The 26,653-nt window shown below is 44.7% G+C and overlaps 1 protein-coding gene across 1 annotated transcript in view; it reads right to left on the bottom strand.

Moving 5' to 3' along the window:
- Positions 1-1,022: 1,022 nt before the first annotated feature.
- LOC135515572 (thyrotropin-releasing hormone-degrading ectoenzyme-like) overlaps positions 1,023-26,653 on the bottom strand; it is a 484,406-nt gene continuing 458,775 nt past the window's right edge. Inside the window, exons 16-19 of the mRNA XM_064939193.1 lie at positions 22,028-22,195; positions 9,530-9,670; positions 8,142-8,223; positions 1,023-2,797 (exon numbers count right to left, since the gene is read on the bottom strand). Coding sequence (XP_064795265.1) covers positions 2,654-2,797; positions 8,142-8,223; positions 9,530-9,670; positions 22,028-22,195 — 535 coding nt within the window. The 3' untranslated portion in view covers positions 1,023-2,653. The remainder of the gene's footprint in view (positions 2,798-8,141; positions 8,224-9,529; positions 9,671-22,027; positions 22,196-26,653) is intronic.

The raw sequence follows: 26,653 nt of genomic DNA, 5'->3' as shown, positions 1-26,653 counted from the left end.
GCACCATTCCTACGGTGAAGCATGGTGGTGGCAGCATCATGCTGTGGGGATGTTTTTCAGCGGCAGAGACTAGGAGACTAGTCATAATCGAGGGAAAGATGAACGGAGTAAAGTACAGAGAGATCCTTGATGAAAACCTGCTCCTAAGCGCTCAAGGCTACAGACTGGGGCGAAGGTTAACCTTCTAACAGGACAACGACCCTAAGCACACAGCCAAGACAATGCAGGAGTGGCCCCCTATTACAGGGGCTGAGTCACTGGCTTACTGGTGCTCTTCCATGCCGTCCCTAGGAGGGGTGCGTCACTTGAGTGGGTTGAGTCAATGACGTGATCTTCCTGTCTGGATTGGCGCCCCCCCCTTGGGTTGTGCTGTGGCGGAGATCTTTGTGGGCTATACTCGGCCTTGTCTCCGGAAGGTAAGTTGGTGGTTGAAGATATCCCTCCAGTCGTGTGGGGGCTGTGCTTCGGCAAAGTGGGTGGAGTTATATCCTGCCTGTTCGGCCATGTCCGGGGGTATCATCGGATGGGGCCACAGTGTCTCCTGACCCCTCCTGTCTCAGCCTCCAGTATTTATGCTGTAGTAGTTTGTGTCGGGGGGCGAGGGTCAGTCTGTTATATCTGGAGTACTTCTCCTGTCTTTTCTCTGTATCTGTCTCTCTCTCTGTGTCTCTCTCTCTCCGTCTCTCTATCTCCGTCTGTCTCTTTCTCTCTCGGTCTCTCTCTCTCTCTCGCTCTGTCTCTCTCTGTCTCTCTGTCTCTCTCTCTCTCTCTCTCTGTATCTATCTCTCTGTCTCTCTCTATATATCTGTCTCTCTCTCTCTGTCTGTCTCTCTCTTTGTCTCTCTCCTTCTGTCTGTCTCTCCGTCTCTGTCTCTCTCTCTCTGTCTGTCTGTTTCTCTCTCTGACTCTCTCCGTCTGTATCTGTCTCTCTCTGTATCTGTCTCTCTCTCTGTCTCTCGGTCTCTCGGTCTCTCTATCTGTCTCTCTCTCTCACACACAATGACAGACACAGTCAGGCAGCATTGCGTTACTGTACAAAATAATTTATTTGTCAGCATTAAAATCCCATTGCTGCTCTGCTCAAAACACAGAACAATATAGTCCCTCATTTAGAAAAAAAACACATTTTTTTAATACATCAAAACAACAACAAGAAAGGAAAGGATGGTGAAGGGCTGCAACTGTTTTCTTGTTGAGGTCTACAGTATCAAGGATTAGCCATAGAGGATATAAATAGCACTGACTCTTCCACAGAAAATAAGAGCAATGGACTCCCCAGTAAACCCAATGGGGATTTGCTCTACCAGCCGAGTGTCAACACTAAAAACTCATTATTGTGTTCTATTCTTCATGAAAGGAGTCCACAGAGTATATCCAGCTAGCTGTTAGCATCGGCCTGTTACGTCTACTGGGCCTTGCAGGGTCGCAACAAAACTAGTAATATATGTCAGGAATATTGTAGCATATTCCTCTGCTTTTGCTTAAAACACGCGTTTCTGAGTGAAACTTTTTTATGAAGTAATTAGCGGCACATGAAAACCCAAGCATGACGTTGGACCAAAACAAGGTAAGTTTCTATATGTCATCGTTACTACACCGCGGCTCACACAGACTGTATTCACTGGCTCTCAGTCCCATCAGCAACGTGGACCATTTGCACACAGAATATCAACCTGCAACTCACAACAGTTTTATTTTCACTCAAACACCAAGACGGTATAATCCAAAGGACACTCCAGTGCAATCAGCAAATATAAATGATGGAATTTAACGATAATCGATCAATAATCAATAGTGACTCCTTCGGGTTATGGGGAGTCCCCTTGTTCCTGCTTCCGACCTGCCTCCTGGGTTCTGCAGAGTCTCCCCTGGCGTAACGTCATTTAGGGAAACCTTATTGGCTGAGGAAGGAGGATAAGTTATTATGGAGCACACCACGCACAACAATGAACATCACTTCAGCCACCACGTCCCCTTGTCGAAATGTTCCAGACGTCACAAAGTCCACCTCAGTATGGCTCAAAAGAGAAGGTTAAGGTCCAAAACATTTAGGTACACATATTATTTTATTTCGTTATAATTTATATGAGTTTTTTGTTATTGTTGTCCCAATCAAAATAATGATTGTCATCATTGAACAAAAAAATGATAATACTTGTGCTTGTCACAGTTGTATCATATTGCCGCCAGGTCCTCTTCCCGTGCCTCTTGTAGCTCTAGTTTGTCTTTCTCCTCATAGGCTACTAAAGAGTTGACCGGAGGTTCAAAGGTTATTGAAAAGGTCACAGGGGTCAGCTTAGTGGAAAACCAATCAGAGGAGGGGGGTGAAAACCATGCGTTGAAAAAGAAAACCTGTCACTGGAGATGAATGCCACCATGCAATATTTATACCTAATCAAATCCACCTTCGAAACGGTCGGTCAGACTAAGGTCATCTGAGCCAATCACATCGACTGTCTTCACTGTTCCCTCTCTCTCCGGTTTTCCAGTCACTTTCTTGTCAAGGTTTTTTTTTTTTGAGGGGGGCGGGGAAATGTCTTATTTTGCAATTCAAATTAACATATTCATGTTTTCTGATATTTTTTTTCTCCGCCTGATGTTGTTGGGTCTGTAATAGTGTCAGAGAGATGCCATGCTTGGGCTGAACCCTGTGTTAACCGTTGGGAGACTTCCTTAGCCACTGGAAGATCTGGCGTTCGTAGAGACTGTGCCATCTCACGTTGGCCTCCACGATCTCCACGGCCCGGGCCAACGCCGGCCCCGCTCCACCTCCACTGATCTGGATAAACTCCTTCAGCTGAAGAACGGAACAGACAGACAGACACAGAGTCAGGTACGTGAGGGTATCCAGGCAACAATCAGCAAGCATACCTGTTTGAAAAATACTGTGTGTATCTAGTGTCTAGGTATTCTAGATACGTTTTAAAGTGCATTCTGGGAAATAATTCAAACGTTAGACCCAAAACAATCAGCAAGCATACCTGTTGGAAAGAATACTGTGTGTATCTAGTGTCTAGGTATTCTAGATACGTTTTAAAGTGCATTCTGGGAAATAATTCAAACGTTAGACCCAAAACAATCAGCAAGCATACCTGTTGGAAAGAATACTGTGTGTATCTAGTGTCTAGGTACTCTAGATACGTTTTAAAGTGCATTCTGGGAAATAATTCAAACGTTAGACCCAAAACAATCAGCAAGCATACCTGTTGGAAAGAATACTGTGTGTATCTAGTGTCTAGGTATTCTAGATACGTTTTAAAGTGCATTCTGGGAAATAATTCAAACGTTAGACCCAAAACTTCCACATAAATGTAACTTTATTTCCATTTCATGTGCTTTTCTCTCTGCGTGTATTCAGACCTTGAGTTTATGCGTGGGGAAAAGGTACGCGTTTTGGGGTGGAGAGCAAAGAAAACTGAGCTCTTGTGGAAGTGTGTCTTCAGATACTCATAATTCCACCACCTTTAAAACGCAAGGAAAACGATGAATAAGGTCGAACAACCTGCCAGGTTTCAAGTGAGAAGAAAAAAAAAGCCACTTTATTCTCTATTCTGAAGCCTACAGTTTATATCATGTCATCATGACATGGTTAATGTACCCGTCTTCATTCTGTCACGTCAGTGTGGCTGATCCTGGGGGTCGCTAGCAATAGTGGATCATATTAAACGGATTACAAGTTGTGCAATAATTTGGGACATGTAGCCTATTTGAATCATTATGGAAGTCAGACCGAATAGAAGCAGGTTAAACCTGGAGCCTGGCACACCAGTTCCATGATTACTGGGGGTAGATTTATAGACTACTGGTTCTACTTCTATTGTACACTTTCCTGTAGTTTTTAGGTTCACCGTAAAGGCTCTCCAGCCCTGTTTATGTTTGCTTCATTTATACGTTCCTAACCCTAAATAATTTACAACATCTGATTATTTATAGATTTACCAATCGGTGCTGGACAGGAGAGGAACATGTGTGTATTCACAGTAGTAGTGACATGCTTTCATCCCTATTCTGAACCAGTTCTCTTCATATATATATTCTATCAAGAAGATTGTAATTGAAAGTACACAGTATTTAAAGAGATAGCATTAGATAAACATACTGAAAACCCTATTGAATGACCAATTCATGAGAAAATATGTTTTTGGCCAGCATATGGAAGGGTATTCAGCTGTTGAATTAAATGTATTCAGAGCCCGCAAGGGAGCCACACCTGCAAAGTCAGTTAAGCACCTGCATGTGGTAAGTCTGAATGCAAACTACTAGGAAGTGCTTCAATCAAAAACATGTAAAAAAGGACTAGATCTTCACCTCCCGAGGGGCGCAGCTGCTGCATTGCAGTGTGCTAGAGGCGTCACTACAGACACGGGTTCAAATCCCAGGCTGTGTCGCAGCCGGTGACCAAGAACCCGATGGTCATTCTGATACAGCTCCAGAGTTTCTCTGTGGAGATGGGAGAACCTTCCAGAAGGACAACCATCTCTGCAGCACTCCACCTATCAGGCCTTTATGGTAGAGTGGTCAGACGGAAGCCACTCCTCAGTAAAAGGCACATGACAGCCTGCTTGGAGTTTCCCAAAAGGCACCTAAAGACTCTCAGACCATGAGAAACAAGATTCACTGGTTTGAAGAAAACAAGATTGAACTCTTTGGCCTGAATGCCAAGTGTCACGTCCGGAGGAAACCTGGCACCATCCCTACGGTGAAGCATAGTGCTGACAGAATCATGCTTTGGGGATGTTTTTCAGCGGCAGGGACTGGGAGAAAGATGAATCTGATCTAGGGAAAGATGAACGGAGCAATGTACAAAGAGATCCTTGATGAAAACATGCTCCAGAGCGCTCATGACCTCAGACTGGGGCAAAGGTTTACCTTCCAACAGGACAACGACCCTAAGCACACCGCCAAGACCACAAAGGATTGGATTCAGGACAAGTTTCTGAATGTCCTTGAGTGGCCCAGCCAGAGCCCGGACTTGAACCCAAACGAACATCTCTGGAGAGACCTGAAAATAGCTGTGCAGCAACGCTCCCCATCCTACCTGACAGAGCTTGAGAAGATCTGCAGAGAAGAATGGGAGAAACTCCTCAAATACAGTTGTGCCAAGCTTGTAGCCTCATAACCAAGAAGACTCGAGGCTGTAATCACTGCCCAAGGTGCTTCAACAAAGTACTGAGTAAAGGGTCTGAACACTTATTTTTTGCAAAACAATGTTGAAACCTGTTTTTGCTTTGTGATTGTGGGTTATTGTGTGTTGTTTGACGGGAAAAAACATTTAATCCGTTTAAAAATACGTCTAACGTAACAATGTGGAAAAAGTAAAAGGGTCTGAGAACTTTCCAGAATATTCTCCATTTAATCTTGTCTTTACTAATATGTCAAAGTAGTTCAGATTTAGAATGGCCCACTATCAAATGGCCAGGAACAGGGGAAAGAGACAAAATGGCCTCTCCATCCCTGTTCCTGCTACCCAGTACTCTGTATGTCATCGTCTCTCCAACCCTGTTCCTGTAGCTACCCAGTACTCTGTATGTCATGGTCTCTCCAACCCTGTTCCTGTATCTACCCAGTACTCTGTATGTCATGGTCTCTCCAACCCTGCTCCTGTAGCTACCCAGTACTCTGTATGTCATGGTCTCTCCTGTATCTACCCAGTACTCTGTATGTCATGGTCTCTCCTGTATCTACCCAGTACTCTGTATGCCGTGGTCTCTCCAACCCTGTTCCTGTATCTACCCAGTACTCTGTATGTCATGGTCTCTCCAACCCTGTTCCTGTATCTACCCAGTACTCTGTATGTCATGGTCTCTCCAACCCTGTTCCTGTATCTACCCAGTACTCTGTATGTCATGGTCTCTCCAACCCTGTTCCTGTATCTACCCAGTACTCTGTATGTCATGGTCTCTCCAACCCTGTTCCTGCAGCTACCCAGTACTCTGTATGTCATGGTCTCTCCGACCCTGTTCCTGTATCTACCCAGTACTCTGTATGTCATGGTCTCTCCAACCCTGTTCCTGTATCTACCCAGTACTCTGTATGCCGTGGGCTCTCCGACCCTGTTCCTGTATCTACCCAGTACTCTGTATGCGTTGGTCTCTCCAACCCTGTTCCTGTATCTACCCAGTACTCTGTATGTCATGGTCTCTCCCACCCTGTTCCTGCAGCTACCCAGTACTCTGTATACCATGGTCTCTCCAACCCTGTTCCTGTATCTACCCAGTACTCTGTATGCCATGGTCTCTCCGACCCTGTTCCTGTATCTACCCAGTACTCTGTATGTCATGGTCTCTCCAACCCTGTTCCTGTATCTACCCAGTACTCTGTATGTCATGGTCTCTCCAACCCTGCTCCTGCAGCGACCCAGTACTCTGTATGTCATGGTCTCTCCGACCCTGTTCCTGTATCTACCCAGTACTCTGTATGTCATGGGCTCTCCAACCCTGTTCCTGTATCTACCCAGTACCCTGTATGTCATGGTCTCTCCAAACCTGTTCCTGTATCTACCCAGTACCCTGTATGCCGTGGTCTCTCCAACCCTGTTCCTGTATCTACCCAGTACTCTGTATGTCATGGTCTCTCCAACCCTGTTCCTGTATCTACCCAGTACTCTGTATGTCATGGTCTCTCCAACCCTGTTCCTGTAACTACCCAGTACTCTGTATGTCATGGTCTCTCCAACCCTGTTCCTGTATCTACCCAGTACTCTGTATGTCATGGTCTCTCCAACCCTGTTCCTGTATCTACCCAGTACTCTGTATGTCATGGTCTCTCCAACCCTGTTCCTGTAACTACCCAGTACTCTGTATGTCATGGTCTCTCCAACCCTGTTCCTGTATCTACCCAGTACCCTGTATGCCGTGGTCTCTCCAACCCTGTTCCTGCAGCTACCCAGTACTCTGTATGTCATGGTCTCTCCAACCCTGTTCGTGTATCTACCCAGTACTCTGTATGCCGTGGTCTCTCCGACCCTGTTCCTGTATCTACCCAGTACTCTGTATGTCATGGTCTCTCCAACCCTGTTCCTGCAGCTACCCAGTACTCTGTATGTCATGGTCTCTCCAACCCTGTTCCTGTAGCTAACCAGTACTCTGTATGTCATGGTCTCTCCAACCCTGTTCCTGCAGCTACCCAGTGCTTTTCACAATAAAACATATTTCATTAAACTGTTGACAGGCCCTTCTCCTCTGCACGCTGGAGAAAGAAACAAAGAAGAGAGAGGAGGAAATGGAAACGTACGGTGGTGAGATATTCTGTAGCTAAAGGTAATGTGTCAGCCTATTAATTATGTTTTTTTAATGTTATCTATTACCAGGCTATTCAAAATCAAATACAAATCCCCTATAATTGTAGGAAAACTCTAAATGTGTTTAATTTAGGCTAGACCAATTCTGTAACAAAAATAACTTAAATCAGTATTAAAAAATAATCATAATTCTGCAAGTGTGTAATATTGCAGTAGTATTGTGTAACAGCACAATCATTATTTTAATTCATGTTTTTCTTTTTCCAGGCTTGGGCTCATATATGGGCCTACTGTCTGCATAAGCTGTAATATGCAGACGGATGTTTTGAATTACTCCCAGACACAAAAACAAACAGGAAGTTTCTTTGAAGTTCAGAACTTCAGAAAAGCTTTTTTTTTTTTTTTTTTTTTTTTTTTTTTTGCCAATTAGCGACTGCAGAGAACAAATAACAAACAAAAAACCCGTACAGTATAAAACATCCCTTTAAGGTTTAGGTCTCTTCTCTATGGTTCTGTCAGATGGGATTACTGGACTGGTACTGATGCCCACTGATCAGTGAGGAAAAACACTATTACTTAAAAAAAAAGAAACTATTACTTTGTGGTGAGAAATAAAGGTTATGGTTTTAGAGAACGTTGGAATTTAAAGGAGACTCTGTACCAGACTGTCAAAGACAATTTAATGGAGCAGGACAGAATAGTAAATGGCATGTACCTGTAATAATCATACTGCTATTTAAAGGCCAAAATCCCAAAGTTGGCATATATTCAGATTTATTTCACTTTTTTTTTTAAAGTGTCATTTACAATGTCGTTAAATATAACACATCATACAATGCGCCATCCTCAGTGTGTTACTGAAGACTGGGACACCTGAGTGAACCTTAATAAATAAACGTACCTCATTCAGCTCCGTCTCTGTGTTTAGGAATTCAGTCACCCCACTGATGAGCTTAGAAGTCATGAATAAGGCCTCTCCGTACCTAAACATGGAGAGCAGAGGGTTTGTGAAGAAAGGCTTTTACAAACACTGTTGTTCTACTCGGGCTTCGCTGAACACAGTCCCAAAGAGCTCTGGGGGAAGATCAACCATCACACTTCGACACTATCTGGAATCGAGTTTGCATCAAGTATGTATCGTCTTGAAACCACAACTGAAATCACAACACAATTTTAATGATACTCTACAAAATCCACAAGTACAGTACTGTATGCGAATTTGTTTACAAATGGTTAAATAGATCCCAAATGGTCCAATAGATCCCATCCCAAATATATCCCGTAAACTAGAATGCAAAATAATCACTGAATTATTCAAACATATATGACATATAACTATAAATAATTTACTGTAAGATATATCTGACATACATACGATGCAATAATATCTACTTCATTGTCCATGTACATTTATATTCATTTTGTGAAGTCAACCTACCAATACACAAACACAATACACTATAATACATCACTATGGCAACAACAGGAACACTAAAATACATCACTATGGCAACAACAAGAACACTATAATACATCACTATGGCAACAACAGGAACACTATAATACATCACTATGGCAGCAACATGAACACTAAAATACATCACTATGGCAACAACAAGAACACTATAATACATCACTATGGCAACAACAGGAACACTATAATACATCACTATGGCAACAACAGGAACACTATAATACATTACTATGGAAACACAGGAACACTATAATACATCACTATGGAAACACAGGAACACTATAATACATCACTATGGAAACACAGGAACACTATAATACATCACTATGGAAACACAGGAACACTATAATACATCACTATGGAAACACAGGAACACTATAATACATCACTATGGAAACACAGGAATACTATAATACATCACTATGGAAACACAGGAACACTATAATACATCACTATGGAAACACAGGAACACTATAATGCATCACTATGGAAACACAGGAACACTATAATACATCACTATGGAAACACAGGAACACTATAATACATCACTATGGAAACACAGGAACACTATAATACATCACTATGGAAACACAGGAACACTATAATACATCACTATGGAAACACAGGAACACTATAATACATCACTATGGAAACACATGAAGACTATAATGCTTCACTATGGAAACACAGGAACATTACTACACAAATCACACTACCGAAAACACAGAAACACTATAATACATCACTATGGCAACACAGGAACGTTAGTACACAAGTCACACATATTACAGTCTCTGAGGCCTTGAATCTCTTACCGTGAATTCAAGATGTCCCACTTCTCCCTGAAGTACCTCCAGGCTAAGTGTCTTCCATGCGGGTTCCTTCCCACGTGGATGATGACATCGATGACATCTTGATCTGGGACCAGATCTGAGCTCAGAGAAAGATTCAGCAGCCTGGAGGGTAAGAAGAAGAAGGACTGTGAATAAAAGAGTGTATATTATTGTCCTCATACAGGGCACTGTTTATTTAGGGAATCATCCTTACAATGGTACATCTGGTGTGAATACAAAAAGTACAATAAAACATGGTCACCTCTTACTAAATTCAGAAGTTTAAAGTACTCTGTGGGTAATGTAGTTCATCAGTAATCTGATTGATAAAGTAATTGGGTAATGTAGTTCAGCAGTAATCTGACTGATAAACTCTTTGGGTATTGTAGTTCAGGAGTAATCTGACTGATAAAGTCTCTGGGTAATGTATTCCAGCAGTAATCTGACTGATAAAGTCTTTGGGTTTGGGTAATGTTGTCCAGCAGTAATCTGACTGATAAAGTCTTTGGGTAATGTAGTTCAGCAGGAATCTGACTGATAAAGTCTTTGGGTAATGTAGTTCAGCAGTAATCTGACTGATTCCATCTTTGGGTAATGTAGTTCAGCAGTAATCTGACTGATTCCATCTTTGGGTAATGTAGTTCAGCAGTAATCTGACTGATACAGTCTTCTGCCAGTGAAAGTATAACATGGATAATGTATTTCATGTCAGCAGTCACAATAAACACAGTCAGGCCATAGAGCTTTCAACATCACTATCAACATCCAGTGTGAGAACAAGATTCCTGGCTGAGGTGATCCACTTCTGCTATTAAACTAGTAAATAAAGAGACACATTAAGACAGACTCAGTCTGGAGGAGAACGTAGAAATAGAAACACATTAAGACAGACTCAGTCTAGAGGAGAACGTAGAAATAGAAACACATTTAAGACAGACTCAGTCTGGAGGAGAACGTAGAAATAGAAACACATTTAAGACAGACTCAGTCTGGAGGAGAACGTAGAAATAGAAACACATTAAGACAGACTCAGTCTGGAGGAGAACATAGAAATAGAAACACATTAAGACAGACTCAGTCTGGAGGAGAACATAGAAATAGAAACACATTAAGACAGACTCAGTCTGGAGGAAAACGTAGAAATAGAAACACATTAAGACAGACTCAGTCTAGAGGAGAACGTAGAAATAGAAACACATTTAAGACAGACTCAGTCTGGAGGAGAACGTAGAAATAGAAACACATTTAAGACAGACTCAGTCTGGAGGAGAACGTAGAAATAGAAACACAATAAGACAGACTCAGTCTGGAGGAGAACATAGAAATAGAAACACATTAAGACAGACTCAGTCTGGAGGAGAACATAGAAATAGAAACACATTAAGACAGACTCAGTCTGGAGGAAAACGTAGAAATAGAAACACATTAAGACAGACTCAGTCTAGAGGAGAACGTAGAAATAGAAACACATTTAAGACAGACTCAGTCTGGAGGAGAACGTAGAAATAGAAACACATTAAGACAGACTCAGTCTGGAGGAGAATGTTTAAATTCAATGACCAAAAATACAGTTTTAATACCATGTATCTGCAGCCTCAGAAAGCATGAAGCTGATGAGACCGTATCAAATGTAGATATCGCCGGTTATGCAAATGAGGCTAAAATGTCAAGCAGGCAACAGGAAATGATATTACAGAGAAAGACAGCGCCACGGTGTATACGTTTCCAATTTGCATTTTACAGGCAGGGAGGGTAACAGCATCATCTTGGTTCACCAGCAACTCACACGTCTTCTGTTCTGATATATATATACATATATCTTGTTTCTCTTCACCATTTTACAGGCAGGGAGGGTAACAGCAGCACCTTGGTTCGCCAGCAACTCACACGTCTTCTGTTCTGATACATATATACAGTATATATATCCTGTTTCTCTTCACCATTTTACTCTGTGCTCTTGAACTGATAGGACGATGTAGTTTTATACCTCACCAACGGGCTTATGCAACAGACTTCTAAAACACCAAGACGTTTGTTTAGAGGAAGAGCAATTGCCTCCGTATTCAAATGGCTCAACATACTCTATGTGAGAGCTCCAGTCCTCAGTTGTAAATCAATCTAACGCTTTAGTGAACAGATACACTTTCGAAGTGTGAAACCCACACAGCAAACAGCAATGTATTCCGTGTAGAATCCAACTCGTGTCGGACCTCTTTTGATAAGTGATCTGTATTCTATTCTTAACTGTCGTGATTCCCATTCACACCGGCATTCACACTGGATACTCAGTCATCATCCTACATTTACATGGACCTTTCAGTCACTAGTCAGTGCATACAATTCAGTCAGTTATCAGTTCCTGCCTTCATCAGTCTTTCCAGACGATCGGGAGATGGGACTCCTGTATCCGTTTTTCCAGATGTTTGGGAGATGGGACTGCTGTATCCGTCTTTCCAGATGTTTGGGAGATGGGACTCCTGTATCCGTTTTTCCAGATGTTTGGGAGATGGGACTGCTGTATCCGTTTTTCCAGATGTTTGGGAGATGGGACTGCTGTATCCGTCTTTCCAGATGTTTGGGAGATGGGACTCCTGTATCCGTTTTTCCAGACGATTGGGAGACGGGTCTCCTGTACCCGCCTGGTCAGCCATTTGGGAGACGGGTCTCCTGTACCCGCCTGGTCAGCTGTTTGGGAGACGGGTCTCCTGTACCCGCCTGGTCAGCCGTTTGGGAGACGGGTCTCCTGTACCCGCCTGGTCAGCCGTTTGGGAGACGGGTCTCCTGTACCCGCCTGGTCAGCTGTTTGGGTGACGGGTCTTCTGTACCCGCCTGGTCAGCCGTTTGGGAGACGGGTCTTCTGTACCCGCCTGGTCAGCTGTTTTGGGAGACGGGTCTCCTGTATCCAGTTATCATTCTACTCTGTTTCCTGTTCTCACAGCTATAATGTGTAAATAACACAGAAAGCCCTGTGGAGATGGAACATTAAGTTCCTGTTAGTTTCTCTAAGTTTCCGAACACAGATTTTTGAGCACATGTTGCAACACCATCCACAAATCCCCAGCAGCTCACACACCGCTACAGCATAACTTATTTCCCCTTGCCGACCCAACCGACCCAGCCAGACTACATCAAATAAAATGGTCCCTCACACACAGGAAATTATTTAGTCTTTCTGAGTCTTCTGGGAGTGTAAAAGGTTGCCGCCGGAGCTGTGCTGAGATCACCTCGTTGTAGAGCAGGCTGAACATGGTCTATCAGGGCAGGCAGGGTTTATCCAGCTCTGAGATCACCTCGTTGTAGAGCAGGCTGAACATGGTCTATCAGGGCAGGCAGGGTTTATCCAGCTCTGAGATCACCTCGTTGTAGAGCAGGCTGAACATGGTCTATCAGGGAAGGCAGGGTTTATCCAGCTCTGAGATCACCTCGTTTTAGAGCAGGCTGAACATGGTCTATCAGGGAAGGCAGGGTTTATCCAGCTCTGAGATCACCTCGTTGTAGAGCAGGCTGAACATGGTCTATCAGGGCAGGCAGGGTTTATCCAGCTCTGAGATCACCTCGTTGTAGAGCAGGCTGAACATGGTCTATCAGGGCAGGTAGGGTTTATCCAGCGCTGAGATCACCTCGTTGTAGAGCAGGCTGAACATGGTCTATCAGGGAAGGCAGGGTTTATCCAGCTCTGAGATCACCTCGTTGTAGAGCAGGCTGAACATGGTCTATCAGGGCAGGCAGGGTTTATCCAGCTCTGAGATCACCTCGTTGTAGAGCAGGCTGAACATGGTCTATCAGGGAAGGCAGGGTTTATCCAGCTCTGAGATCACCTCGTTGTAGAGCAGGCTGAACATGGTCTATCAGGGAAGGCAGGGTTTATCCAGCTCTGAGATCACCTCGTTTTAGAGCAGGCTGAACATGGTCTATCAGGGAAGGCAGGGTTTATCCAGCTCTGAGATCACCTCGTTGTAGAGCAGGCTGAACATGGTCTATCAGGGAAGGCAGGGTTTATCCAGCTCTGAGATCACCTCGTTGTAGAGCAGGCTGAACATGGTCTATCAGGGCAGGCAGGGTTTATCCAGCTCTGAGATCACCTCGTTGTAGAGCAGGCTGAACATGGTCTATCAGGGAAGGCAGGGTTTATCCAGCTCTGAGATCACCTCGTTGTAGAGCAGGCTGAACATGGTCTATCAGGGAAGGCAGGGTTTATCCAGCTCTGAGATCACCTCGTTTTAGAGCAGGCTGAACATGGTCTATCAGGGAAGGCAGGGTTTATCCAGCTCTGAGATCACCTCGTTTTAGAGCAGGCTGAACATGGTCTATCAGGGCAAGCAGGGTTTATCCAGCGCTGACATCACATCATGCATTAATAAAAACATTGAGGAGAAGGATACAATTTAGTCCAAGGGTGCAGAGGAGACAGAAATCAATACTAAATGCAGGGCCCATCTATTCCAGCCTCAGAGCCTCAGAGCCTCAGAGCCTCAGAGCCTCAGAGTATCAGAGCCTCAGAGCCCCAGTGCCTCAGAGCCCCAGAGCCTCAGAGCCTCAGAGCCTCAGAGCCTCAGAGCCTCAGAGCCCCAGAGCCCCAGAGCCCCAGAGCCCCAGAGCCTCAGAGCCCCAGAGCCTCAGAGCCCCTGAGCCTCGGAGCCTCGGAGCCGAGCGGGGAGCTGGAAGGCATATCTTGTCTATCCTGTTCAGTTCTCTTGTCTGTAGATGGAGTATCACTTACGTGCCTAAGATAACCCCCCTGAAAACAAGCAAGCAGGCACGGACACACACACACACACACACACACACTGATCGAATCACAGACATGGGTTTTATTTTCAACCTTCAGTAGTGCATGTGGTGTGAAATTCAAGTGTGCCTTAATAAAGCCTTATAATCATTGATTCTGAGAGAGACTACATTCCCGCTTCTACTCGGGAGCCATTTGTGACACAGCCTCGGTACATTGTAAAGTAAATGATTCAGTCCATTCAATTAAGCCCCTAAAGCTCCAGCAGCTTCATCCTCTGCTAGGTAGCTTCTTCCTGGTCCTGTGGAGCGTAACAGACTCACTGTTTTCCCCAGGTCTCAGAGGGACGGGATCACAGCTGCTACACATGCTCTGCCTTTTATTCTGCCCTGCCTGGATTACAATGGTAGAGGGGTGAGAGGGCGCAATGGCAAGTGTCACACACGCACACACACACACACACACACACGTACACGTACACGTACACACACACACACACACACGTACACACACAAACACACACACAAACACACACACACGCACACGCACGAACGCATGCATACACACGTACACACACACGTACACACACACGCGCGCACGAACGCATGCACACACACACACACACACACACACACACACACACACTGGTGACGGGGTGAGGCGCATGCCTTGGCGTTTTATAGGCGTGTGGCATTTTATTCAGCGTTGACACACATTAGGAGAGGGTGCCTTGGCACGTAGCACAAGCTCCTCCAGCCCCCCCCCCACCCCACCTCACCACACACACTCCTCTAACTCTCCTCAGGCATGCCAATACCCTTCCGCAGGACCGTGACTCATACTAATTAGCTGTAGAGCTTGTTGGTGTGTCTCCTGCCTTCTGTCTCCCTGGCCTGTCTGGCACAATGTGTCCAGATTCTCTACTCTCTGTTCCACAGCCTGCGAACTAATGCCCCTTGTTCTCCTCCTTTCCGAAACACAGTTATGGTAATACGGATTCTGGCTATTATCACTGTTTTCTCTCCAGGCATCTTCATTAGTCCCAGATGACACAAGTTGCCAGGAAAAGATAACCGAGAGAGACGCATTTAGTAAATGTGTTTTTAAACCGCGGATAATAGCTGTAAATTCCTATGATCAGATTTAGGATTGTTGTCAAGTGGCATGCGATCGTCTGGTTTACTTCTGATCGATGAGTGATGGATCACGGAGACCTGCAGGGATTATAAACCACGAATTCTACTCTCATCGCCCTGACAACCACTTTACATACTAACTACCCTCCTTCCTGAAAATCCACATGTCATGTTTACTGCAATCTCCTCTCTGGTGTCTATACAGCTGGCCCCTGTCATGTTTACTGCAGTCTCCTCTCTGGTGTCTATACAGCTGGCCCCTGTCATGTTTACTGCAATCTCCTCTCTGGTGTCTATACAGCTGGCCCCTGTCATGTTTACTGCAATCTCCTCTCTGGTGTCTATACAGCTGGCCCCTGTCATGTTTACTGCAATCTCCTCTCTGGTGTCTATACAGCTGGCCCCTGTCATGCTTACTGCAATCTCCTCTCTGGTGTCTATACAGCTGGCCCCTGTCATGTTTACTGCAATCTCCTCTCTGGTGTCTATACAGCTCTCCCCTGTCATGCTTACTGCAATCTCCTCTCTGGTGTCTATACAGCTGGCCCCTGTCATGTTTACTGCAATCTCCTCTCTGGTGTCTATACAGCTCTCCCCTGTCATGCTTACTGCAATCTCCTCTCTGGTGTCTATACAGCTGGCCCCTGTCATGTTTACTGCAATCTCCTCTCTGGTGTCTATACAGCTGGCCCCTGTCATGCTTACTGCAATCTCCTCTCTGGTGTCTATACAGCTGGCCCCTGTCATGCTTACTGCAATCTCCTCTCTGGTGTCTATACAGCTGGCCCCTGTCATGCTTACTGCAATCTCCTCTCTGGTGTCTATACAGCTGGCCCCTGTCATGTTTACTGCAATCTCCTCTCTGGTGTCTATACAGCTCTCCCCTGTCATGCTTACTGCAATCTCCTCTCTGGTGTCTATACAGCTGGCCCCTGTCATGTTTACTGCAATCTCCTCTCTGGTGTCTATACAGCTGGCCCCTGTCATGTTTACTGCAATCTCCTCTCTGGTGTCTATACAGCTGGCCCCTGTCATGTTTACTGCAATCTCCTCTCTGGTGTCTATACAGCTGGCCCCTGTCATGCTTACTGCAATCTCCTCTCTGGTGTCTATACAGCTGGCCCCTGTCATGCTTACTGCAATCTCCTCTCTGGTGTCTATACAGCTGGCCCCTGTCATGCTTACTGCAATCTCCTCTCTGGTGTCTATACAGCTGGCCCCTGTCATGCTTACTGCAATCTCCTCTCTGGTGTCTATACAGCTGGCCCCTGTCATGTTTACTGCAATCTCCTCTCTGGTGTCTATACAGCTGGCCCCTGTCATGTTTACTGCAATCTCCTCTCTGGTGTCTATACAGCTGGCCCCTGTCATGTTTACTGCAATCTCCTCTCTGGTGTCTATACAGCTGGCCCCTGTCATGCTTAATGCAATCTCCTCTCTGGTGTCTATACAGCTGGCCCCTGTCATGCTTACTGCAATCTCCTCTCTGGTGTCTATACAGCTGGCCCATGTCATGTTTACTGCAATCTCCTCTCTGGTGTCTATACAGCTGGCCCCTGTCATGTTTACTGCAATCTCCTCTCTGGTGTCTATACAGCTGGCCCCTGTCATGTTTACTGCAATCTCCTCTCTGGTGTCTATACAGCTGGCCCCTTGTCATGTTTACTGCAATCTCCTCTCTGGTGTCTATACAGCTGGCCCCTGTCATGTTTACTGCAATCTCCTCTCTGGTGTTTATACAGCTCTCCCCTGTCATGCTTACTGCAATCTCCTCTCTGGTGTCTATACAGCTGGCCCCTGTCATGCTTACTGCAATCTCCTCTCTGGTGTCTATACAGCTGGCCCCTGTCATGTTTACTGCAATCTCCTCTCTGGTGTCTATACAGCTGGGAGCCTGTCATGCTTACTGCAATCTCCTCTCTGGTGTCTATACAGCTGGCCCCTGTCATGTTTACTGCAATCTCCTCTCTGGTGTCTATACAGCTGGCCCCTGTCATGCTTGCTACAATCTCCTCTCTGGTGTCTATACAGCTGGCCCCTGTCATGTTTACTGCAATCTCCTCTCTGGTGTCTATACAGCTGGCCCCTGTCATGTTTACTGCAATCTCCTCTCTGGTGTCTATACAGCTGGCCCCTGTCATGTTTACTGCAATCTCCTCTCTGGTGTCTATACAGCTGGCCCCTTGTCATGTTTACTGCAATCTCCTCTCTGGTGTCTATACAGCTGGCCCCTGTCATGTTTACTGCAATCTCCTCTCTGGTGTTTATACAGCTCTCCCCTGTCATGCTTACTGCAATCTCCTCTCTGGTGTCTATACAGCTGGCCCCTGTCATGCTTACTGCAATCTCCTCTCTGGTGTCTATACAGCTGGCCCCTGTCATGTTTACTGCAATCTCCTCTCTGGTGTCTATACAGCTGGGAGCCTGTCATGCTTACTGCAATCTCCTCTCTGGTGTCTATACAGCTGGCCCCTGTCATGTTTACTGCAATCTCCTCTCTGGTGTCTATACAGCTGGCCCCTGTCATGCTTGCTACAATCTCCTCTCTGGTGTCTATACAGCTGGCCCCTGTCATGCTTACTGCAATCTCCTCTCTGGTGTCTATACAGCTGGCCCCTGTCATGCTTACTGCAATCTCCTCTCTGGTGTCTATACAGCTGGCCCTGTCATGCTTACTGCAATCTCCTATCTGGTGTCTATACAGCTGGCCCCTGTCATGCTTACTGCAATCTCCTCTCTGGTGTCTATACAGCTGGCCCCTGTCATGCTTACTGCAATCTCCTCTCTGGTGTCTATACAGCTGGCCCCTGTCATGCTTACTGCAATCTCCTCTCTGGTGTCTATACAGCTGGGACCCTGTCATGCTTACTGCAATCTCCTCTCTGGTGTCTATACAGCTGGCCCCTGTCATGCTTACTGCAATCTCCTCTCTGGTGTCTATACAGCTGGCCCCTGTCATGCTTACTGCAATCTCCTCTCTGGTGTCTATACAGCTGGCCCCTGTCATGCTTACTGCAATCTCCTCTCTGGTGTCTATACAGCTGGCCCCTGTCATGCTTACTGCAATCTCCTCTCTGGTGTCTATACAGCTGGCCCCTGTCATGCTTACTGCAATCTCCTCTCTGGTGTCTATACAGCTGGCCCCTGTCATGCTTACTGCAATCTACTCTCTGGTGTCTATACAGCTGGCCCCTGTCATGCTTACTGCAATCTCCTCTCTGGTGTCTATACAGCTGGCCCCTGTCATGCTTACTGCAATCTCCTCTCTGGTGTCTATACAGCTGGCCCCTGTCATGCTTACTGCAATCTCCTCTCTGGTGTCTATACAGCTGGCCCCTGTCATGCTTACTGCAATCTCCTCTCTGGTGTCTATACAGCTGGCCCCTGTCATGCGGCCCCTGTCATGCTTACTGCAATCTCTGGTGTCTATACAGCTGGCCCCTGTCATGCTTACTGCAATCTCCTCTCTGGTGTCTATACAGCTAGCCCCTGTCATGCTTACTGCAATCTCCTCTCTGGTGTTCATATAGCTGGCCCCCGGACACTATAGGGGACTCTAGAGGGTTGTACTGTGAGTGAGAGGGCCTTGTTCAGTGTGCTCGGACAAAACCTGGGTACCAATATGATGTGTCCATACTAGCATACCCCTTCGAATGCCCCAATACATTGATTCTGAAGTTATATGCGAGTGTAGACAGAGGACTAGATACACAAAGCAAGGGTTATGTGTGTTTCAGATTGACTCGCTTCAAATCAGGAAGTGCCTGTCCTTCCACATCTCATACTGTAACTAGCTTGGTGAGTCATCGTGGTGAGGTCTTCAACCTGGATACATTGGAAAGTCAATATTAACCTGTATTAAAGGTCAAATCCTACAGTACAGTATTCTAGTTCCTAGTATTAACCTAAAGGTCAAATCCTACAGTACAGTATTCTAGTTCCTGGTATTAACCTAAAGGTCAAATCCTACAGTACAGTATTCTAGTTCCTAGTATTAACCTAAAGGTCAAATCCTACAGTACAGTATTCTAGTTCCTGGTATTAACCTAAAGGTCAAATCCTACAGTACAGTATTCTAGTTCCTAGTATTAACCTAAAGGTCAAATCCTACAGTACAGTATTCTAGTTCCTGGTATTAACCTAAAGGTCAAATCCTACAGTACAGTATTCTAGTTCCTTGTATTAACCTAAAGGTCAAATCCTACAGTACAGTATTCTAGTTCCTGGTATTAACCTAAAGGTCAAATCCTACAGTACAGTATTCTAGTTCCTAGTATTAACCTAAAGGTCAAATCCTATAGTACAGTATTCTAGTTCCTGGTATTAACCTGTATTAAAAGGTCAAATCCTATGGTATATAGTTCTCTCTGATTCTACCTGCAGGGTTACTGGGAATCACCACTCTCTACTAAGGACTGGAGTCCGTCATAATGTCCCACCATCCAGCTACTGAACCTCCAAGGGTTTCAGGGAGGCCAAGACCACTGGGGTATAGTCAGTCAACACACAGCCCTACACAGAGACACTCTTCCATCCACTGCAGTGTTTCAAGACCACTGGGTTATAGTCAGTAAACACACATCCCTACACAGAGACACTCTTCCATCCACTGCAGTGTTTCAAGACCACTGGGTTATAGTCAGTAAACACACAGCCCTACACAGAGACACTCTTCCATCCACTGCAGTGTTTCAAGGCTACTGTGTGGGTGTAACAGTACAACTTTAAGCCGTCCCCTCCGCACACATCAACATCAGTCACCCACGAAGCATCGTTACCCATCGCTCCACAAAAGCCACGGCCCTTGCAGAGCAAGTGGAACTACTTCAAGGTCTCAGAGCAAGTGACGTCACCGATTGAAACGCTATTAGCGCGCACCACCGCTAACTAGCTAGACATTTCACATCCATTTCATGGGCGAAAGACAGGGTCGTTTCACATCCGTTACATGGGCGAAGGACAGGGCCGTTTCACATCCGTTACATGGGCGAAGGACAGGGCCGTTTCACATCCGTTACATGGGCGAAGGACAGGGCCGTTTCACATCCGTTACATGGGCGAAGGACAGGGTCGTTTCACATCCGTTACATGGGCAAAGGACAGGGCCGTTTCACATCCGTTACATGGGCGAAGGACAGGGCCGTTTCACATCCGTTACATGGGCGAAGGACAGGGACGTTTGAAATGAGAGATACTTCATATCAATAGAAAATAGAAGGTCTAGGTGAGCCTCTAACGTCTCCCAGTGACTCAACTTGTATAGTAACTGTACGAACACACAGTGCCTTCAGAAAGGATACACACGCCGTGACATTTCCCCACATTTTGTTTCAGTTACAGCCTGAATTTAAAACGGATTACATTTAGATGTTGCGTCACTTGTCTGCAAACAATTCCCCGTAATGTCAAAGTGGAATTATGTTTACAAAATAATAATAAAGATGTGAAAACCTGAAATGTCTCGAGTCAATAAAGTATTCCACCCCTAATTAAGGCAAGCCTGAATAAGTTCAGGAGTCAAAATGTGCTTAACAAGTCAGATAATATGTTGCATGGACTCACTCTGTGTGCACTGATGTTGTACAAAGCCATATTTTAATGACTACCCCATATCTGTGCTCCACACATACAGATAATTGTAAGGTCCCTCAGTCGAGCTGTGAATTTCAAGCACAGACTCAACGACAAAGACTAGGGAGGTTTTCCAATGCCTCGCAAAGAAGGGCACCTATTGGTAAATGAGTAAAAAATAAAACATTTATTATCCCTTTGAGCCTGGTGAAGTTATTAATTACACTTTGGATGGTGTATCAATACATCCAGTCACTACAAAGACACAGGCGTCCTTCCTAACTTAGTTGCCAGAGAGGAAGGAAACCGCTCAGGGATTTCACCATGAGGCCAATGGTGACTTTAAAACAGTTACAGAGTTTAATGGCTGTGACAGGAGAAAACTAAGGATGGATCAACAACATTATAGTTAAGCCACAATACCGACCTAAATCACAGAAAGAAGCCTGTACAGAATAAAAAAATATTCCAAAACATGCTTCCTGTTTGCAATAAGACACTAAAGCAATAATTAAATATTACTTTATATAATAGTTAAATATTTGGCAGAGAAATGCACTTTGTGTCCTGAATACAAATGGAGGTGGCTGCATCATATTATGGATATGCTTGTCATCGGCAGGGATTAGGGAGTTTTTTAAGATAAAAATAAATGGATCAGGGCCTATCATAAGGACAACAAGAGAATGTTACTCTGTTCTTCTGAAAGAGACAAACATTTTTTCATGTTTCTTTAGACCCGTCTAAAATAATGGATTTATTGTGGTGCTGCAGGCTGTATCACATTGATTTATTAGACTTTATAAAATGTAGATGTTCCAAAGGACTGCATCAGCTTGTAGGCTATGTGTGGAAGCCAGGAGATGCTAAATGTGGTTTACTCATCAGTTGAGCACAAAGCTGTTGTGAAATTTCATGTGATGGATCAATAAAGTTATTTAATATTGACTCACCGGTTGAGCAGAAAGTTGTATCCATGTGAAGGAACAATAAAGTTCTGTTTCCCTGTGAGGGAACAATAAAGTTCTGTTACAAATGACTCACCGGTTGAGCAGGAAGCCATTGTCGCTGCAGGTCAGAGCCTCCAGGAGAACCTTCTTCTCTGAGATGGCTGTTGTGGAGTGGAACTTCATCCAGATGAACTCCCACACGTCCTCATCCATCAGAGACACGCCTGTACAGTACACTATGTCACGCACGTTGGGAGGGATCCTGCAGGGAAGGATACACACACCACGCACACACATACACACAAACACGCATACAAGCAGGCACACACACAAACCAATTACATGACCATTTCATTCTCCTTTAAACTACTACAATAACATTAGTATTCAGTATTTCCTGCTGTTTGTGTCAGTCAGCTTCTTTTCAGCTCTTCCTCACTTTATCATTTTTAACCTCAAAGGATTTTTACCCTGATTAAACAAAGGTTAACAAATCAATACCAAGCGGACCAGAATCCTCAGAGAAGTCAAAGAGATTGACTATCCAACAGCGTTGTGTAAACAGAGTGTAAACAGAGTGTATACTTGCTAGGAACAGAGCCCTTACAGAGTGTAAACAGAGTGTATATTAGCTTGGAACAGAGCTCTTACAGAGTGTAAACAGAGTGTATATTAGCTTGGAACAGAGCTCTTACAGAGTGTAAACAGAGTGTATATTAGCTTGGAACAGAGCCCTTACAGAGTGTAAACAGAGTGTAAACAGAGTGTATATTAGCTAGGAACAGAGCCCTTACAGAGTGTAAACAGAGTGTATACTTGCTAGGAACAGAGCCCTTACAGAGTGTAAACAGAGTGTATATTTGCTTGGAACAGAGCCCTTACAGAGTGTAAACAGAGTGTAAACAGAGTGTATATTAGCTTGGAACAGAGCCCTTACAGAGTGTAAACAGAGTGTATATTAGTTTGGAACAGAGCTCTTACAGAGTGTAAACAGAGTGTATATTTGCTTGGAACAGAGCCCTTACAGAGTGTAAACAGAGTGTAAACAGAGTGTATATTAGCTTGGAACAGAGCCCTTACAGAGTGTAAACAGAGTGTATATTAGCTAGGAACAGAGCCCTTACAGAGTGTAAACAGAGTGTATATTAGCTAGGAACAGAGCCCTTACAGAGTGTAAACAGAGTGTATATTAGCTAGGAACAGAGCCCTTACAGAGTGTAAACAGAGTGTATATTAGCTAGGAACAGAGCCCTTACAGAGTGTAAACAGAGTGTATATTAGCTAGGAACAGAGCCCTTACAGAGTGTAAACAGAGTGTATATTAGCTAGGAACAGAGCCCTTACAGAGTGTAAACAGAGTGTATATTAGCTAGGAACAGAGCCCTTACAGAGTGTAAACAGAGTGTATATTTGCTTGGAACAGAGCCCTTACAGAGTGTAAACAGAGTGTATATTAGCTAGGAACAGAGCCCTTACAGAGTGTAAACAGAGTGTATATTAGCTAGGAACAGAGCCCTTACAGAGTGTAAACAGAGTGTATATTAGCTAGGAACAGAGCCCTTACAGAGTGTAAACAGAGTGTATATTAGCTAGGAACAGAGCCCTTACAGAGTGTAAACAGAGTGTATATTAGCTAGGAACAGAGCCCTTACAGAGTGTAAACAGAGTGTATATTAGCTAGGAACAGAGCCCTTACAGAGTGTAAACAGAGTGTATATTAGCTAGGAACAGAGCCCTTACAGAGTGTAAACAGAGTGTATATTAGCTTGGAACAGAGCCCTTGTTTGTGCAGTTCACATCTCAGCGAGGCACAATAATGTTGTAGACATTATACTACTCTACTTATATATTAAACAAGAGACATGGGTTGCGTTTTTTAACAATGGCAGAACATGCTCCATCTCTATACAGTGTGTCTATAGTTTACTCACACAGGTCAAAAAAAACAATGAAATGAAAGCGTTTAGAAATGGACTGTTTTGCGTCAATGGCGATGCTGATGTTAAAATGTCCTGGGGGTTGTTGAGCACCAGTACATTTGTTTTCAACCGACAAAAATAGTTTTAGATGCTCCAACTGACAAAAAGAGTTTTAGATGCTCCAACTGACAAAATTAGTTTTAGATGCTACAACTGACAAAATTAGTTTTAGATGCTCCAACCGACAAAAAGAGTTTTAGATGCTCCAACCGACAAAAAGAGTTTTAGATGCTCCAACCGACAAAAAGAGTTTTAGATGCTCCAACTGACAAAAAGAGTTTTAGATGCTCCAACAGACAAAAAGAGTTTTAGATGCTCCAACAGACAAAAAGAGTTTTAGATGCTCCAACCGACAAAAATAGTTTTAGATACTCCAACTGACAAAAAGAGTTTTAGATGCTCCAACTGACAAAAATGAGTTTTAGATGCTCCAACTGACAAAAATGAGTTTTAGATGCTCCAACTGACAAAAAGTGTTTTAGATGCTCCAACTGACAAAAAGAGTTTTAGATGCTCCAACAGGCAAAAATTTGTTTTAGATGCTCCAACAGACAAAAATTAGTTTTATATGCTCCATTGATGAAAACGGCATCAGCATGTCAGACCAACGCGTTTTTGTCTCAGCTCAAAGTACCCAGAAATAATAAGACTTTATTTTGTGTGACGTCGTAAAATCAACCAACACGCTTTAATAACCAATCAGGTTGTCTGAATCCTGTACCTGATTGTGTCCATCTATTAACATGTTAAAAACCCTCATGGGTGACTGCGTGTGTTGTCAATATGTTAAGAGGTTGTTTGTTGAAACGTTGCGTCCACAGGTCCATGATGTTGTAGTTGCGTCCACAGGTCCATGATGTTGTAGTTGTGTCCACAGGTCCATGATGTTGTAGTTGCATCCATAGGTCCATGATGTTGTAGTTGCGTCCACAGGTCCATGATGTTGTAGTTGCGTCCACAGGTCCGTGATGTCGTAGTTGCGTCCACAGGTCCATGATGTTGTAGTTGCGTCCACAGGTCGTGATGTTGTAGTTCCGTCCACAGGTCGTGATGTTGTAGTTGCGTACACAGGTCCATGATGTTGTAGTTGCTTCCACAGGTCCATGATGTTGTAGTTGCGTCCACAGGTCCATGATGTTGTAGTTGCGTCCACAGGTCCATGATGTTGTAGTTGCGTCCACAGGTCCATGATGTTGTAGTTGCGTCCACAGGTCCATGATGTTGTAGTTGCGTCCACAGGTCCATGATGTTGTAGTTGCGTCCACTGGTTCCGCTCCCTGTGATGTTGTAGTTGCGTCCACAGGTCCATGATGTTGTAGTTGCGTCCACAGGTCCATGATGTTGTAGTTGCGTCCACAGGTCCATGATGTTGTAGTTGCGTCCACAGGTCCATGATGTTGTAGTTGCGTCCACAGGTCCATGATGTTGTAGTTGCGTCCACAGGTCCATGATGTTGTAGTTGCGTCCACAGGTCCATGATGTTGTAGTTGCGTCCACAGGTCCATGATGTTGTAGTTGCGTCCACAGGTCCATGATGTTGTACTTGCGTCCACAGGTCCATGATGTTGTAGTTGGGTCCACAGGTCCATGATGTTGTAGTTGCGTCCACAGGTCCATGATGTTGTAGTTGGGTCCACAGGTCCATGATGTTGTAGTTGCGTCCACAGGTCCATGATGTTGTAGTTGCGTCCACAGGTCCATGATGTTGTAGTTGCGTCCACAGGTCCATGATGTTGTAGTTGGGTCCACAGGTCCATGATGTTGTAGTTGCGTCCACAGGTCCATGATGTTGTAGTTGCGTCCACAGGTCCATGATGTTGTAGTTGCGTCCACAGGTCCGTGATGTTGTAGTTGCGTCCACAGGTCCATGATGTTGTAGTTGCGTCCACAGGTCCATGATGTTGTAGTTGCGTCCACAGGTCCATGATGTTGTAGTTGCGTCCACAGGTCCGTGATGTTGTAGTTGCGTCCACAGGTCCGTGATGTTGTAGTTGCGTCCACAGGTCCGTGATGTTGTAGTTGCGTCCACAGGTTCCGCTCCCTGTGATGTTGTAGTTGGGTCCACAGGTCCATGATGTTGTAGTTGCGTCCACAGGTCCATGATGTTGTAGTTGCGTCCACAGGTCAATGATGTTGTAGTTGCATCCACAGGTCCATGATGTTGTAGTTGCGTCCACAGGTCCATGATGTTATAGTTGCGTCCACAGGTCTGTGATGTTGTAGTTGCGTCCACAGGTCCATGATGTTGTAGTTGCGTCCACAGGTCCATGATGTTGTAGTTGCGTCCACAGGTCCATGATGTTGTAGTTGCATCCACAGGTCCATGATGTTGTAGTTGCGTCCACAGGTCCATGATGTTGTAGTTGCGTCCACAGGTCCATGATGTTGTAGTTGCGTCCACAGGTTCCGCTCCCTGTGATGTTGCAGTTAAAACCCAAAGTCATACTGAGCAGACATGTCCTGCACCACCGATAACTTAACGGTCCTTAAGTATCTTGTCCATCCTGAAATCCCAAGCCTAAGATGTGGTTCCTATTATAATGACTGGACTGGGGATTGAACCGGGAAAAGTCTAGCTGTTTCTCAGGCTGTAGTAAAAAACAACTGAAAATCCATAATGATGTGTCACGGGATGCTGGGCTTTTCATGCACTATATTTCTACAATAGTTTGAGAGCATGACATTTTCTGGCTCTCGAGAGGAATCAAGGCTTTGGAGAAAGTTTACTATAGCAAGACCTT

The sequence above is a fragment of the Oncorhynchus masou genome, chromosome 27 (assembly GCF_036934945.1).
Source record: "Oncorhynchus masou masou isolate Uvic2021 chromosome 27, UVic_Omas_1.1, whole genome shotgun sequence".
In the NCBI taxonomy this organism is placed as follows: domain Eukaryota; kingdom Metazoa; phylum Chordata; class Actinopteri; order Salmoniformes; family Salmonidae; genus Oncorhynchus; species Oncorhynchus masou.
This window is presented reverse-complemented; position numbering and strand designations above follow the sequence as displayed.